The 16,885-nt window shown below is 39.3% G+C and overlaps 1 protein-coding gene across 5 annotated transcripts in view; it reads right to left on the reverse strand.

Moving 5' to 3' along the window:
• Nucleotides 1-16,885, reverse strand: part of ARNT2 (aryl hydrocarbon receptor nuclear translocator 2) — a 155,663-nt gene that overhangs the window by 104,106 nt on the left and 34,672 nt on the right. For 3 of the 5 annotated variants that reach the window (XM_075007309.1, XM_075007311.1, XM_075007310.1), the window contains exons 2-6: nt 16,358-16,469; nt 8,760-8,807; nt 4,305-4,349; nt 4,150-4,194; nt 1,107-1,320 (exon numbers count right to left, since the gene is read on the reverse strand). In XM_075007309.1, the coding sequence (XP_074863410.1) occupies nt 1,107-1,320; nt 4,150-4,194; nt 4,305-4,349; nt 8,760-8,807; nt 16,358-16,469 (464 nt within the window). The remainder of the gene's footprint in view (nt 1-1,106; nt 1,321-4,149; nt 4,195-4,304; nt 4,350-8,759; nt 8,808-16,357; nt 16,470-16,885) is intronic. The other 2 variants (XM_075007312.1, XM_075007313.1) reach the window with 1 other exon arrangement.

The raw sequence follows: 16,885 nt of genomic DNA on the forward strand, positions 1-16,885 counted from the left end.
CCTACAGGGAATAATTAGTGGGTTCAATGCACCCACCAGGAACCACGCTCTCCCCTCTGCCTTCCTTCTCCCACCCTACTTACCTACTGGTGGCCCTACTGACCAACTCCTCCCTTGCCCTCCCAGTGCTTCTGGAGCACAAAAAACAGCTGATTTGCAGCATTCAGGAGGCTCTAAGAGAGTAGTGGAGGAGTAGGGACAGGTGACACTTGGGGGAGGAGGTGAGGTGGCAAAAAGAGGGGCAGGTGCAGAGCAGAGTGAGAAGAGGCTTTGGTGTCTTGCTACAGGAGAAGTCAGCATCTACGACCTCCATTCACTTTAGAAAAATTAACTAAGCCTTATAACTCCCCTCTGAAGGGGGTACCATTATAAGGGCAGACAGGGGAAGTGACACGCTAAAGATAATACAGCAACTCCATCCTTACTGAAACATTCTAAAGAATTTAACAGACTAAATCAACAGGACTGACGTGTGATATGATCTTTTAGATATTATTTAAAATCTCATAGTGATTGATATCCTCTATGGTGTCTTAATTTTCCAATAGAAATCCACAGTAAAATATATATTAGAACTTATTAAAAGATTACTGTTCTCTATAAAATTCTGCAGAACTTTTCCACATCAAAAAGAGGGTTATTACTGACCTTTTCCACTTTCTCAATCATTGGAATGCAAAAGGATGTTTTTTCCAAACAGCTTCTTTTTATGCACAGAAGTCAATGCTCTGTCAAACAGCACCTACCTTTTTGTGTGCATAATGTATGCACAACCTGGGCAGTTAATCACTCAACAGCTTAACCAGACTGCACAATTTGCAATCTGTTTCTACAGATAAAAAAATAGATACCAACTTCGGTGAGGGCAACAGTTGTGCAAAAATGTTTAATGAGGAGTTAAAAACCTGGCCCTATAATTGATTTCTGCTTACTAAGACTCTTCTTAATACCCAACTAAATCTGCTGCAACTGAAATTTCTATAGCAACTAATATGGTTTCTGGAGCCAATCACTAGCTCTTTCACTGTTCATTCCTGACTCCGCTATCCTACCTCTCAGAAACAACAGATTTAGCATGAAAGAAACAACATTCATGAAGCAACTACCTGTTCCGTTAGGAAAGAAGGCTTATATGCTCCATCAGTAGATTTATTTCCAGTGCCCCTCATGGACTTCATGTGTGAAACAGCCATACGCAAAATTGTCAGCTTATCAGGTTTACGGGCCAATGCACTGCAGGTGGGGACCATGTCAGACAGCTCTGTAATATACTGTGTCATCTTATTTCTCCTGCGTCTTTCAATTTCACTATGGTTCTCTCTAAACATTTAAAGAAAGAGCAAACCAACAGAAAAAACAAATGAAGATCAGCACAGGAATTTCCATTTGGTATTACAAATGAATAATAATACTTTGCACTTGTGTAGCATCTTTCATCCAAGGTGATCAAAGTGCTTTACAAAGGTAAGCATTATTATCCCCCATTTTACAGGTGGGGAAACTGAGGCACCACAAGGTTCCATATGATTTGCCTAAGGTCACACAGCAAGCCAATGGCAGAGCAAAGAAAAGCATCCCAATTTCTAAATGGCCAGTTGCTGGCTCTAACACCCTAGACAATTATGCCTGAGTTGGTTTAGAGCAGCAGACAGAACAAGGAATGTGAGGTGCTGAGTACTGACAACTCCAGTTGCAGTTCAGGAGACACCCTGTGCCTCCTGGCATAGGGCCCTTACTGAGGTGTTGCTTGTATTATTAATACAGAACAACAATGTGCAACCAAGGCTATGAGTGGGCCACATGAGTAGCCCTTTTCCATCTCAGGGTGGCAAGATTGAAATTGGGCATGAATACTAGCCAGGACCCCAAGAATAAATATATTGCATTTGTTTATCCTTCTTTATTGTGCCTTTTCAACACAAAGTGATCCATTATTAGGAGCAAATTAAATTGCTGCCAAAAGAAAGAAAGAAAGAAAGAAAGAAAGAGGGAGCACACTGTTCTCACAAAGATATGTGCAATCAGCGTGAACCTCACAGTCCCTTGCTTTAAATGTCTCAGTTCGCCAGGGGCTGTTCAATCCTCCCCCTCCACTGCAGGCCCAGCACCCCTCCATCCTCTCTTCAAATCCCACCCAGCCTCTTTCCTGCTTCCTCCCCCGAGCTCACACCATCCCTTTTTCCTCCCCTCTTTTCCCAGCATTTCCAGAGCATTGTGAACCAGCTAATCCACACCCATCCACAATTCTTCCCCTCCACCTGAGAATCAACTGATTCATGGCACGCGAGGTATGAGAGGGAGGGGGAGGAGTGGAGATGGGTTGATAGCATTCCAGAAGTGCTCGTAGGGCAGGAAAGGAGTAGTAGTTTTTTATCCTCAGTGAAATTGACAAAGATACCTAGAGCATTTCTGCTACTCCATATTTTACTTCCCAATACTCTTCAAGGAGGATCACTGACTCATTTCAATTCTATTTCCAAAGTTCTCAGCACTTACAATAATACATACATTGCTGGATTGGCAAAGCACTTCTTAGGGTTTTTCTGTTGGCAGCTGTTAATACTGTACATAAATTAGGATTTGTGGCCAAGATCCTCAGCTACTATAAATCAAATAGCTCTACCAAAGTCAATGGAGTTGAACAAATTTACATCAGCCAAGGAACTCACCTATTGAACCTAGAAAATTACACTGCATTGCAGAGACACACTTATTTTCTGAAATGGCACCAGTATACTGTACCTGTGATGTGTAGCTGCCTACAAGCATGGGTAGGAAGAAGTGCATGCCACTTCGGATGTCAAAACAGCTTCTTCCACTGATTTCAATGAGCTGTGTATGGCATTTTCTTGTGGGGGTACTGACTGATTCAACAAGATGTGAAATTGCAGATGACCACATGGAGAATCCGCTATCAGTGATACGTACAACATGCAGTATTAGAAGAGACTAATTCATTCCGATTTAGCATCCTTCAGGGCTGACTAATAAGGGAGTGATTCATGGAAGTGGATTAAGCGAAGATCAGAATATTTTTCAGACACTTTTCACAACTAAGTTTTGTTTAAAATTGAAGACTGGTATCCCAGTTACAATATGTTTCTATTTGAAATTCTCCAGGAAGTAAGCAAAATTATAGAACATCTAGAAGAGTTGGAATTGTTGGCTTGTGTTGTTTTAGAAGATGCATCATAGGTGCAGGGTATCATATTGTAGGTATTATGTGTTGGAGTCACTAATAAAAATCAACATGTGTTCAGGTTCTTTCTCCACATTCACAATTCCTACTGATGTTAATAAAGCCCTTATGAGTAAACCATTGATTTGTATACAACTCAAAGAAGTGTCTAGCAATAGCATTCCTTAATCGTTCAGTAAATTACAACCCTTCCCTTTTATTAAGGTTATATCTACTTTGTTTACCACATTCTTCCTAATGGTGCACCTGTTTCAGATTCTCAACTGTCTGTGAGATGATATAGTTGTGTCGATCCCAGGATATTAGGGAGAGATTAGATATTACAGCTCTGGGTAAACTTCAAAGCTTGTCTCTCTCACCATTAGAAACTGATCCAATAAAAAATATTGCCTCACTCCCCTTCTCTCTCCGATATCTTGGGACTGACAAGGCTACAACCACAGTGCAAAGTTAACAGTAATCACACATGGAGTAACCAACAAGCAAGATCACTGCATGGAAACGGTGACAAAAATCCAAAATTTCATGTTATTTATTGTTTTTAAAAAGTTTTAAAATATTACCCTAGTCCATAGGTCAGCAAAAGGACTGGTCAAACAAACCTGACAGTGCCCTGAAACTCACTCAACTTGAGCTTAACAGACAGCAAGGGGGAAACATACTTCTATTATAAAAGAGTCTGATCCTTGAAACTTAGATTAATGAACAAATTTAAAGGATGGAGTACTGGATGTATAATTCCCGGATGGTATTTTTTAAAGAAGCTTTTGTAGGGTATTAAATCAGAACACTCAGGGGCTGATGCAAGCCCCTGAAATCAAAGTAGATGGAAAGTCTGCTACTGACTTTAATGGACTTTGGATCAGTGTAGCCGATGAATCTGTTATCGGCTAAAATGGTATCGTACAAATTAAAATGGGCCAAATGCATGTGATTTTCCTTGTTCCTACCTGGCCATCCTCTCTGCGCCAGCAGTACTTTGACCATCTTCCCACCTAGAAACAAAATAAGCAGCTCTCTAACCTACGGTGCACAGACTGGAGAGTTTTTGGATACGACTATCCCCCTTTTCTCTCAGCAGAGGATCTGTACAGAACACGCCTACCTTGCAAATTTTTCCTTATCACCAGAGATTTGATCATCATCATACCTATAAACAAAACACAGTAAGTAAATTCACAAGGGTTATGCAAAATGAGAAAATCAATACAGAACAGAAGGTGAAGACAAGTTTCAATTGCAAATTACTTTGAATTATGCCAAGGGGAGTGTGACATAATGGGAATCATAGGATGGAAAGAAAAAGGAGACTCTGGTGAAACTTTCTGAACAATCAAGAATCTGTTGCTAAAAACTTTCACTTTTGGTGTATTAATATGAAAAAAGGTCAGAACATGTCCCACTGATTTCACTCAAAATATTATTTATCGCTTGAGAAAGTTATATAGGAAGAACCATTAAGCTGTTCTTAGCAGTAAACAGTAAACAAACACATTCCTGATTGCAAAGCAGTAATAAGGATATCTTCAGCAGGCTCCATCCACTGCCAATGGCTCTCTGTAGAGGGCAGTGATGACACATCCAAATTGTGGGAAGACATACACATCCAAATGCAGTTCATTATTTTATGGATATCTCTGTTAAAATTTTTAATATTGGCACTGTACACTCCACCAAGCATTCTTTATGAGATCCTGAGTCGGAGCCTAAGCTGGTGTAACTGAATGTACCTTCTCTCACAGAGCTATATTGATTTGCACCAGATGATGATCTACCTCTCTGTATTAGAAACAACATACTGAGTTTTCTTTTTTTTTTTTTTTTTTTTTAAAAAAGGCAGTCATGTAGCACTTTAAAGCTAAAAAAATAATTTCTTAGGTGATGAGGTTTTGTGGGGCAGACCCACTTCTTCAGATCTGGAGATATGCAGTACAGCACTGACAGTTTTATAAAAACTGACCCACGAAAGCTCATCACCCAATAAATTATTCTGTTAGTCTTTAAAGTGCTACATGACTGCTTTTTTGTTTTGATAGAATACAAACTAAGATGGCTACCTCTCTGTCAACATACTGATGTGTGAGTGTCTGTCATTTCATGAGGCATATATATAACCAATGACCTCTTCTGGATTGAATAGCAGGCCTGCTATGCATAGATTGCAGCAGGATAAATATTATTACACATGCGTGAATGTACTCACTTTAGGGAGGTTAGTAATTGTTGCATTATACTAGCAGCAGCCTACAGAGGACAGAAACCTAAAACTTATCATATAAGTAGGAGTATTCGTGATTTACTAGAGGTGGTTAAATCAACCATACTTAAATAGGCACCTTCTCTGTTCATTGCCTATTCAATTCAAAAGTACAGATCTTCTTTTCAATGAACCCAGTTCAAAACTGATTCTAAAGGAAGAGAAGGTTTCTTTAATAGAATGTTGTTAATATGATGTCTCTGATGATGTTAGAACTACAGTGCACTTCATGCTAATAAATTTAACTTTCCAAACTAGATTCAAATAGGTACAGAAAAAAAGGGAGTTGCAAGATATATCTTACCAACTCCATAGCTTTTATAATTTTTTTGGCAAATGAAGGCATTAACATATGCGTCAACATTCATCTATGCGCCTTCTATTTTGTTTCAGTTGCAGACAAACTGCTTTTCACATCTGGTGCCCTTCTAATGTCCCCCATTGAAGCAGAATTCTGTTTTTGCACCATCAATCATAGCAAATCATAGAGGGTCATCCTGCATATAGGTGGGGTTAACGCTCGTGTGTAGCTGAGACTCCCTGCCTCCCCAGATCAGGTTATACTCATGGACTATACACCCAGTGCCAACTCTTCAGTTTATAATCCATGAGTATAAGCAGATTTTGGGGAGATGGGTGTTGTTTCTAGTGCACCAGTTTTAAATAGTCTATTTTTTAAAAAATCCGGCTGGATTGGGTGAGGGATAGCTCAGTGGTTTGGGCATTAGCCTGCTAAAACCCAACGTTGTGAGTTCAATCCTTCAGGAGGCCATTTAGGGATTGGGGCAAATAGATGTCAGGGATGGCACTTAGTCCTGCCAAGAGGGCAGGGGACTGGACTAGATGACCTCCCAAGGCCCCTTCCAGTTCTAGGAGGGGTGTGTGTGTGTGTGTGTAAATTGAGGGCTGTGTAAACAAATGCAGCATAAGCATTTAGAAGCCTTATAGGTGTGAGAGTTCTTCAGACAAATATAGTTTTATGCTCAAATACAGTTTTATGCTCAAATACAACTATTAAAACTTCTTATTTTTCTCTTATACTAAAGGACCGAAACATGGTCAATCCAGTAGCAGGAATTTATAATACATTATATCATGCTATGTATTATACATTAAATTAGACTAATATTTTGGGTGAAACCCCAATGCAACAGAAATCACTGGGCGTTTCATTTCTGTCTTAAATGGAGCTAGCATTTCGCCCTTTCTGTAGTGCTCTCCAAATGGCAGGGGGACATAAAACATTACTTATATGTATCACCATTGTTCTTTCTTCTCCTTCCCAAATACATATTTATCATTTGGAATCAGTATTTCCTACTATGGACAAGAAATAAAACAAAATCTAAAAGAAGAGCCTACTGTTGGGGGGAAAAATACCCCCAAAACAAAATATCCAATCCCAATGTACATTTTTTGAAAATGTGAGACAAAACAAAAAAATCCCTATGAGCTGTCAAGAGCTCAGTAACAGTGCTAAAGGCTTTTCTGCAAACAATAGGTATTATACTGCTCAAGAAAAGCCAACTTATTTTCTATATTATAATTGCCACTTTGTCATGATAAATACACAGGCACATCTTATTACTAATGTTTGTAATCCTTTAAAGTTTCCATGGAAAGTCCAGCATAAATGACCACCTTTTTTTTAAAGCTTAAAGGGTTACCATCAACTTGAAGTGTGGTTAAATTTTTCAAGTGAATTAAAAGTCGTTGTAGGTTTTAAATTTTCTCCTTCCTGCCAGTTTTTTCCGTTCTTACAGTCTTACTTCCTTTTTCACTGAGTCATCATTTAAATACTCAAAATAGTGCTAGAGTCGGACTAAAGGGGTGCATTTTGCCTTAGTGTTCGATTCCGTACCTATCATTAATGCCAACAAACTTAGGATTGGGCCTCTATCTTACAGGGACTACAAGATAAAATGCTACTTCCTCTATCACACTTTGCTTTCTGGGTTGTGGTCATGTCCTGAAAACTTAGAGGGTCACACATCAACTTGCAGGTCAAGTTCTGGACCTCTAAACAGCATATTCTAATTAAATTAAAACAAAATATATGCTGCACTTTATCTAAAATTATTACAAAGGTGGTGGTGCAGTCAACAATTAAACACCAAATTCTCTCTTCAGATACATAAGCATCTGAATTTGGCTCCAACAAAAATAAAAAGAGGATCCACAGAGTCAAATTTTCAAGGGCTCTGCCAATGGGTGATGTCACACAGTAATATGCACCATTACACACACAAACCCATATTATGTTCACATGTAAACAGATACCTGCATGCTCCAAGCAGCTCAGTAGAATATTTAACTTATTGCTGCTGCTTGAGTCACTTCATGTATGTGAAATACATATTTTTAAAATACCCTTCAAAAAGATGAACTGATATACACTTTCTGAGAGCAGCACTAGTTAAACAGAACTACTGACGACCTTACTAGGTAAGTCATGATTTGGTTTCAGAACTTGCTTCTAACCCAATACCACTGTCAACATTAGGCTGGACTATCATGCTAGAAGCCTGTTAGTGTCAACTGTGATTAGGCATGGTGGCTATCACAGTTCCAGCTGTCAGGCCCATCTGAGTGGTAAGCTTCCAAGTATATATGGTGCATCTTATTTTTCTAATAGGAAGCTGCAAACAATGTAACCAAAAGTGAAATGAAAAGTAAATGACAGGAATATCACTTAAACTTTGTTCTGAAGTTACTGGAATATTGAACATTCTATTCTATCCAAGTTTGTCATTATGTTACTGAACATACATAACATCTAAAGTCAGAACTGGCAGAAAATTTTAATCACAAATTTAAAAATCTGGACTATCAATATAAAAGAGTCAATAGAAAACTTATTTTCAGTGGCAGAAAGACAAATTCAGCAACCAAGAGTAATGAGAGTTCCTCTCTCAAAGATGGAGTATTGTAAGTAGAAGTCATATGTTTCCTCATTTGAAATTATTTTTGTGATATATGTAACAATTCATGTAATTAGGCAGAATGCATTCTGACTGTCATAAACTGACAGTGACAGTAAGTAGATTTATTTAGAGAAAAATTGCTTACACTCCATGGACTGAGATCAAATGGTTAATCAATGTACTTACTGGCTGTTGTGTGTCAAGTTATTGTATGTGTAATTTGCCAAACAGAGAAAATATTGCCAATGCCATTCAAGCCAATCTGTTAGCCCTGGGAGGCAATTTAGCCTACATGACTGTAGTTTAGTCAATTTGAGTAGTTTGCTAGTTGTCTTCCTGCATTGCAAAAACCTAACAGTTAGGTATGTGTAACGCTCACCTTGAAAATTTGCTGGGACCCTCCCCATCTTCATCATCAAAGTCCATTCTGAAAAAGCAATGTTTTTAAAATAAGTACCTATTTTTAAGGCAAGAGTTAATAGCATTCTGACAACAAAATCTGCAATGCTATTTTCTTACTAATTTTAAATGAACACAGTTCTTTTAAAATGTGCTGGATGAGAGGCCTTCAGGCTTCATTCAAATCCCATGTCCATGTACATTTATTTCATTGGGCTTCGGGTAAAACCCACACATAATGAAGTTCGCTGTTATCAACATAATATAGAAGGGGGCCCACAGGCTTTTGCCCAGCTCAGGAGAGTTCACATATAGAAGTGTGAGAAGGAGCAGTAGGTCAACCTTTTCATCCAATCACTTTTTGGCCTCTCTGTTAACACTGGTGGGACCCTGAGAGATTTTTTTCCCCACCCCTGTTTTCTCATTAGTTGACCAAAGCAATCGGTTGCTTCCTGGGTCCAATATCTTCTCCCACTAGACAGGGAGAGGGCTTAGACACGCCTACTTCCCAGCATCCATATAGTGCTAAAACTGGCTCCCAGTTAGTTCTAACTGTGGCAGGCTTTTAACCGGTTAGAAACCAAGATCTCCAATTTTTAGCCACTACAAAGCTATGTAATAAAAACCCTATTACTTAAAACAGTATTTTTACTCTGTACTTTCCTATACTTTATAAACGTTGCCTAACATTGCTGTCCCACCATTACCTCAGGAAATCTATGGTATAAGGAAAGATTAAGCACCTGCTTCCTATTGCACAATGATTTTATCAATGCAACCTTATCTACACAAATAATCACACTTGATTTACACAAATCTAAGTGAGATTTGATTCAGGGTTTAGGTTAGAGTCTTACCCACAGTAGGTATTCCATTATCATTCCTTTCAATTAACAAATTATTGTCTGTTTTCTAACCCTTTTTGTTCAGCAGCACAAATACGTCTACATTTCTAAACTTTACAGCTGCAATAAGACTTATGAAAAGTCTGGGTTCCATATACCTCAAGTTGTGTATGATAATAAATGAGATAAATTATAGCTAAGATGAAAGGCTATTTAGCTTTCATATTAAAATATTAAAATATTTCACTGAATAAAAAACATTCTAAATGCAAATTGATATTAAAGAATTGAGAGTAGAACATGACTGTTGATATAACTTCTTGGAAAAATTTATATATATATATATATATATATATAAAAAAAATGGCGAAACACAGTGTGAGGACAAGACTCCATTAGATACCCGACTTCTTAGTTTTGAAATAAATCACTATATGCCCCTTAAAAGATTTCTCTGGAAGGCAGTAATCTACATACAAATGGACCAAAAGCAGACAATAACCACTGGAACCAAAAAATCTCATTAGAAAAGACACATTAAAAACTGTCAGATGGTAATAGTGACTATTCATTTCTAAAGGAAGTGGTGAGGAAACCACTTTCCCAAAAGGTCTCATAGCAAAACAGTATGTGGTTTTTGTATTTTAGTTGGTTGACGTCTGATTTCATCATCAATGTTTGCACTGAAAATTATATTGCGCTTTTCAGATCATTACCAAGTTCTTTTCAGACTCACTTTTAATATTATGAATGTCCTGTCTGGTAAATTTTTACAGAGCAACAGTGACCTCCAGTGGGCAGCAAGGCTAGCTGTGCACAGATATTATTCAGGGCTAATTCATGGCCAATCTGGTATACCAGACCAATGCTGCCTTCAGCAGCCAGAGTCTGAATTTGCTCAGACCAGCTATATGAGAGATATTTCTAACAATTCACATTTTACCATGTTAAAATTCTCCTGTGATCCTTATCCCTGCAATTGATTTGGACCATTTCACGTATGCTATGTGATGCCACTGAGGTCAAAAGAGTTCCTTCCATATGGGTACAGGGGTTAGAGTCATCTGCAGGACTGTTGTCTATAATGCAAATTCTCTCCTAACTGCACTGACAACTGAAAGACAATGAAGAAAGTCAAGAGTTGACTACAGGTGCTGCATATCCCCTCTCCTGAATGAAACTAATAGGGGTACATGGGTCAGGGCAGGAAGATCTATGCTTCACTGTATAGCTCTTCTTATCTTGACCTATGCAGAGAGGTATACAAGGGATTTCTGGGTAGGATTTCCAAGCTCCCAGCCAACATACACTCAGAATGGATATTAAAAGCTGGATCTTCCCATGAGCACAGTGTTGCACGTTTATGAGGTTTGGTCCAGTTTATTAGTACAGGATGAACTTCCCTAAACTAAGCATCCTTGGGACCTGACTGGTGCCACTGAATAAGAGAATTTGCCAGACTACGGGAGGTCAATATTGTCTAGCAGTATTACCAGCACTTCCACAGCTTACTGGGCTCTTAGAAAACAGGTCGTAGGGGTAAATTAGAGGTAAATAGCACCGAACACTGAGAGTCAGGTATGGTGGCTCTAAACAAACTTTATGGGACCACAGGAAACTTGGCCACATCCAACATAAATGGACATGCAGCTAACTAAAATCATGCCAGATTATGGCTGTTGCTGGATGAGAGAGGTTCAGTCTGTACTGTCATATGCAAAGCTTGGTAACTGTGTATTTAAGGCCTGATCTGGCAGCTCTTACTTATAGGACTAATGTCTACGGAGTAAGTGAAACTACTCAGGCATCAGACAGGCATTAGAAAAGGGCAACGAAAACGATTAGGGGTTTGGAATGTGTCCCATATGTGGAAAGGCTGAAGAGATAGAGTTTCAGTTTAGAAAAGAGGAGACTGAGGGGGGATATGATACAAGTATATAAAATCATGAGCGGTGTGGAGAGGACGAATAAAGAAAAGTAATTTACTTGTTCCCATAATATAAGAACTAGAGGAACCAAATGTAATTAATGGGTAGCAGGTTTAAAACTAATAAAAGAAAGTTCCTTTTTACACAGCACACAATCAACCTGTAGAACTCCTTGCCAGAGGCGGCTGTGAAAGCTAGGACTATAAGAGAGTTCAAAGAAGAGATAGATATAATGAAGGTTAGGTCCATAAAAGGCTATTAGCTGGGGGTAGGAATGGTGTCCCTGGCTTCTGTTTGTCAAAGGCTGTAGATGGATGGTAGGAGACAAGTCGCTTGATCATTGTCTTCTGTCTACCCTCTCTGGGGCACCTGGCACTGGCCACTGTAGGCAGATGGGATACTCTGCTAGATGGACCTTTGGTTTGACCCCGTAATGGCCAGTCTTACATTCTTATGTTAACATTTTATTCAGCCAGATAGAGCTGAGTTTCTTAAACCGTAAACTCTTTAAAGCTAAATCTGCAAGCCATGGGTACAGATAGCACCTACCATAGGGTTTGATTTATTTTTGTCTGTATTCCAGTTGCTCATTCTCGGCCCTTATATGATCCTTATCTCTGTAGTATCTAAGTGCCTAGACCTGTGGTATCAGGCTTTACCACAGAAGACTTTAATATATACCCACATAACTTTCTTTGGATATGATGTAATTGTGTTTTTATTCCAAATGAAATATGCCCTTGTTTTGTTTTTTTTTTGTTTTTTAGAAAAAAGGAGTTTAAGTTAAAAGAATGCCTGTAAAAATGATGTGCAAAGTTAATGTCAATCCTAGTCTTTGTTTTTAAGATGAAAAAATGTAGACGTACAAAGCAGAGAGCTGTTAATTGTATGATAGTGGAAAACTCAGCTCTTGGGGAAAAAAAAAAGATGGGTTTAAAGTAAGTGGCAACAACTGGTTGACTAATATGCATTGTTTAGAATGAGGCAGAACCCAGAAGGATAAGAATTCAGTTTTAACCTTTACAATACAGCATAAACAGAAAATTTTTTTCCAACAAACTCACTTTACCCAACAGATTATATCTTCTGTTCAAAAAAGAGCACATTGCATTGTCAGCATTACAACAGAATACTTCCCAGAAGACAAATGACATTTCAGAAACAATACCTTTTGTCTTCATTTAAAATTCCCATTCTAAAAAGTCCCTAAAATATGCTACCCAAAGCTCTTGTTTTCTTCCTTCACACAGTACTCAGCTGTTGCGAAAAGCCAGTGAGTAATGACTATATTTATTAAGTGTCCATGTAAAAGCTTTCTTGGGTGCCATTAATAATAGAAAAATTATAAACTATGGTAACATTTTCATGGCCAACAAGAGACACACAAAAGACAGGGGCAGGGTGAGTGGGGAAGATGGGAGAAAATGGATTTGAGGTAACGTTTAGAAACTGGGACAAATGGTTTGAGGTAGCTATCCTTGAGAATAAGGGCAGGAAACAAGTTCCATGCTCACGGGACCAGCTTGGCAAACACAAAAATCACTTGCTGACCCAAGGGAAAAAAAACAAAACACAAAAACAAAAATCACTAAACCCCAAAAAGAAACAGATACTGAGCCAAAACAAGAAAAAACAAAACAAAAACAAAGAAGCCTGAAATATAGCTAGTGTCTATACCGATGAGGGCTTTAAAAACCAGCATAAGCAAATGAAATACATTTTAACAAGTCTACATACACTTATTGCTCTTATCAATGCATTTCTAGATTTTCCTTTGTCCTAAAACATTTGGCATAAGCTACAGAGAGAAAAAAACATATCTCCTAGCCACCAGTGGAAGTGAACCCTTACCCTTGAAGAAATACCTTCTGGAAGGACAATGAGATGAAACTGGCATACATTCAAGCCTGTACCACTATTATTTTGCCAGTGCATTGGCAATTATAAGTGGGACACAATTTTCAAAACACCACCATAGTTGGGAAAGAAGGCCATGTTGGCTGCATTCCTTTGTGTTTGATCTGAAGTATTCATTTCCAAGGTGCCTAAAGAGCTAGGTATACAAAGATGTATCACCAGGGGAGTAATGGAAAGACTAAATTCTTGTTACAGTGTTGTTCAAAGAGAAAGTACAATGCATCAGATACAGCACGCAGGCATGTCAGGCGTTCCTTCCCCGCAGGAATGCATACAGAGATTGAATAAAATACTTTGTTTCCCCACCATCTTAGGAACAGTCTTCTAATTTAGAACTAAGGTGCACTGATACAAAATTGCCTTCAATAAAACAGTAAACCTACAACATCTAATTCAGAGGATTTTTCTATTAAATATATTTTTAGGTAATATGTTTACCTTTTCTCACCATCCCACTCTCCTACATATAAAAGAGGACAGTTACCATGGCACATTTAGAACTCAGGGCCATGATCTTTTGATTTAATTTTCAAGTCAATATTTTCTATAACTAGCAGACCTCACATTTAGCAACATCAATCCTTGGCAGTTGCTACTTAGTAATTAGCATTAGTAGCTGACCTGGCTGCTGCTCAGCAGTGAGATCATGTGTCTAGTCCCGTAAGAGTCCAAGAGAATTAGAGCTAGACTCTGTATAAATAAAGTACCCATTAAAAAGATGTTAAAGCCTTTTTCTTTCTTCCTAGATTCCAAGGTCAGAAGAGACCGTTGTGATCTTCTAGTCTGACCTCCTGCGCACTTCCCCAACATATGTCTTAAGAGAATATCCTTTAGAAATATATGCAAACTTGATTAATACAAAAACCCTTTTCAAGCTTATGGTTTTTGTGTGTGTGTGTGTGTTTTTTTTTTAAACATTTTCAAAAAAAACTAACGCTACTTATTCAAAGGGACAGCCCGTGACTTAAGAAGAGCAACGGCATACAGTTGGCATGTGGAAGCCCACGGCACAGTTAGTGTAGATGAAAGGCACATAGCAAACCAGTGCCCCCCCCACGGCTCATCTGGCTGCTAAATTCAATTCCAGGTTCAAATCCTTCTTATTTTTATTCACATAAGGAGTGGGACCAGGCACCCAGTTGCTGTCTCTTGTATTCTCCTACAAGACTATTCAAACTGATGGAACACTTTGGCCAACAACCACAAAAGGAAAACTCACAGGAAATGGGTTGGGGTTTTCTGTGGATGCCCCTTAGCTGAAGAATCTTTTGTCTTGATGAGCCCTTTTAAGACCAAATTTAGGGACAAGGATGTGGCACACCCATCTACGTGCCTTCCCCTAATTAAAGGGGGGAAGTCTCCAAGAAATGATGTCCTGAACACCATATGGATTTCAATGGTTATTTCTGGGAAAATAGAAGAAATCCTTTGTGAACACCTACTCCACACTGACTGTGCTGAGATATTACACCGAGAGGGGCCATAGAGTTTACTATGATTTAAAACAACAAAATGCTGTCCTGCTTAGGACATAACATTAGGAATGAGCAAAAATAGTTTCGATCAGGCCCACTGATGAGCGAGGGGAGGGGCAAAGGGGGCAGCTGCCCTGGGGCCCAAAAAATTTGAAAGGGCCCAAGGCTCTGAGCAGTTGCAGTGGCTGGAGCCCCAGGCTATCTAAATTACCATCAGAGCCCCAGGTGGCATGCTCTGGGAAGCACTGAAGGGCTGGAGTGGGGAGGGAGGGGTGGTGCCGAGGACTGATTGCACTAGCCACGCCCCTTCCAGCCGAGGCCCTGCCCCTTCCAGGAACACCAAGCTGGGCACCACCCCACTTTAACCAAGGGCCCAACAATTCCGTCAGCCCGCCTGCTTTGGAGAAAATAAGGCTTTCATTTTCCCTAGCAGAACCTCCAGCCATGTAAAAAAATTAACTTGAACCAAACCTTTTTTTCAGATACTCAGACACTAACTTCTGGTTTCCAGTCAGGCCCAGGATATGACAAGCCAAAATATCTCGAGAGAGGCTGTACTGTGGTTTCAATGACACATGCAGAAAATGGAGAATTTCAGTACTGGAAATTTAAGCAGAAAATGTGTAGCTGGAAGATTCTAGGCCCAGTTTTCAGACCAAAGAGGTTTGACTAAATCTGCATATGCAACCAGAACTACATCATCCTCAACTTACTCACTTGAGAAATCCCATGGAGACCAATAGGATTACTCATCTGAGTAACTACTATGGCTGAGTCTAGATTCAGTCCAGCTGCCAGCCACATGATGCAAATCAGGACTCATGAAATTGCCTATGGCTGCTCATTTGCATATTCACACAACTCATTTGCACATCTGCCGCAGAAAACAAGCAGTCCAGATGTGGTTTTGTCAGCAAAAAGCCCTCTATTGCTAGCCCCTGAACCCTGATTTTCTCCTCAGACAAGGGGGTGGTGACATGAGAGGCAGGGGGTGTCTGCTGGCAGAACCATGTCTACACTGCTTGTTTTCGGCTGTAGATATGCAAATGAGTTGTGTGAATATGCAAATGACCAGTCATTTGCAATTTCATGGACCCTCCTCATTTGCATTATGCTGCCAGCAGCTGGTCTGAATCTAGACGCAGCCTATGTGTTCAATGGTTTCAGGACCAGATACCTGAATTCTGGATGCTTATCCAATCTGAAACACAATCTGTAACCATGTGAGGATTGACCACCACCAAGCAAAATACACACATCAGCAAACTCAGTATTGCAACAACATCATGCACAGTGAAAAGAAAACCAGACCACAACAAGCCAGTGTTGTGATGCTTGTTAGTACATGTACCCATTTTCACTTTTGAATACAAATAGCTCTCAGTTTCACCACTGATAAATGAAATAACTTACCCAGACCTCCTCTTTCCTCCTCTAGAAGGCATGGATCCTGCCATTCTCACCTGTCCTGTTGCCATAGGTGCAACCGGCAACGCCACTGATCCAGGAATATCTGAAGCCATTTCTGTAATACCGAATGAATCATGTTATCCACTACTGAAAGGAGCAGCCAGCAATAACGATGTACAGGAGGCTCTTTTTAAAAAGAATCACTGCAGCAAGATCTTTCCTTTTATTTCTAAATTAAAGGACAAATCTAGCCTTTGGGGTTTAGAGAACTGTACAAATTACGTCAAATTCATTACACTCTTGCAATAGCTTCAACTGAGTCAGTAGCCATCCTGAGTGCAATTGCAGAGACACACAAATCACAGCATACAGGAAGCTCTGTATTTCATTTACCTATTATCTCACTGTACTTTTGTTCCTGACTGTACAGGAGCTGCCAATGAAGCCTTGCAGTATTTCACATCATGTAAGCTCCCTCACATTTACTGAAATGAATTAAGTCGTGGGGCACACATTTATCTAGATTAGGTA

Source organism: Carettochelys insculpta, chromosome 12, assembly GCF_033958435.1.
Source record: "Carettochelys insculpta isolate YL-2023 chromosome 12, ASM3395843v1, whole genome shotgun sequence".
In the NCBI taxonomy this organism is placed as follows: domain Eukaryota; kingdom Metazoa; phylum Chordata; order Testudines; family Carettochelyidae; genus Carettochelys; species Carettochelys insculpta.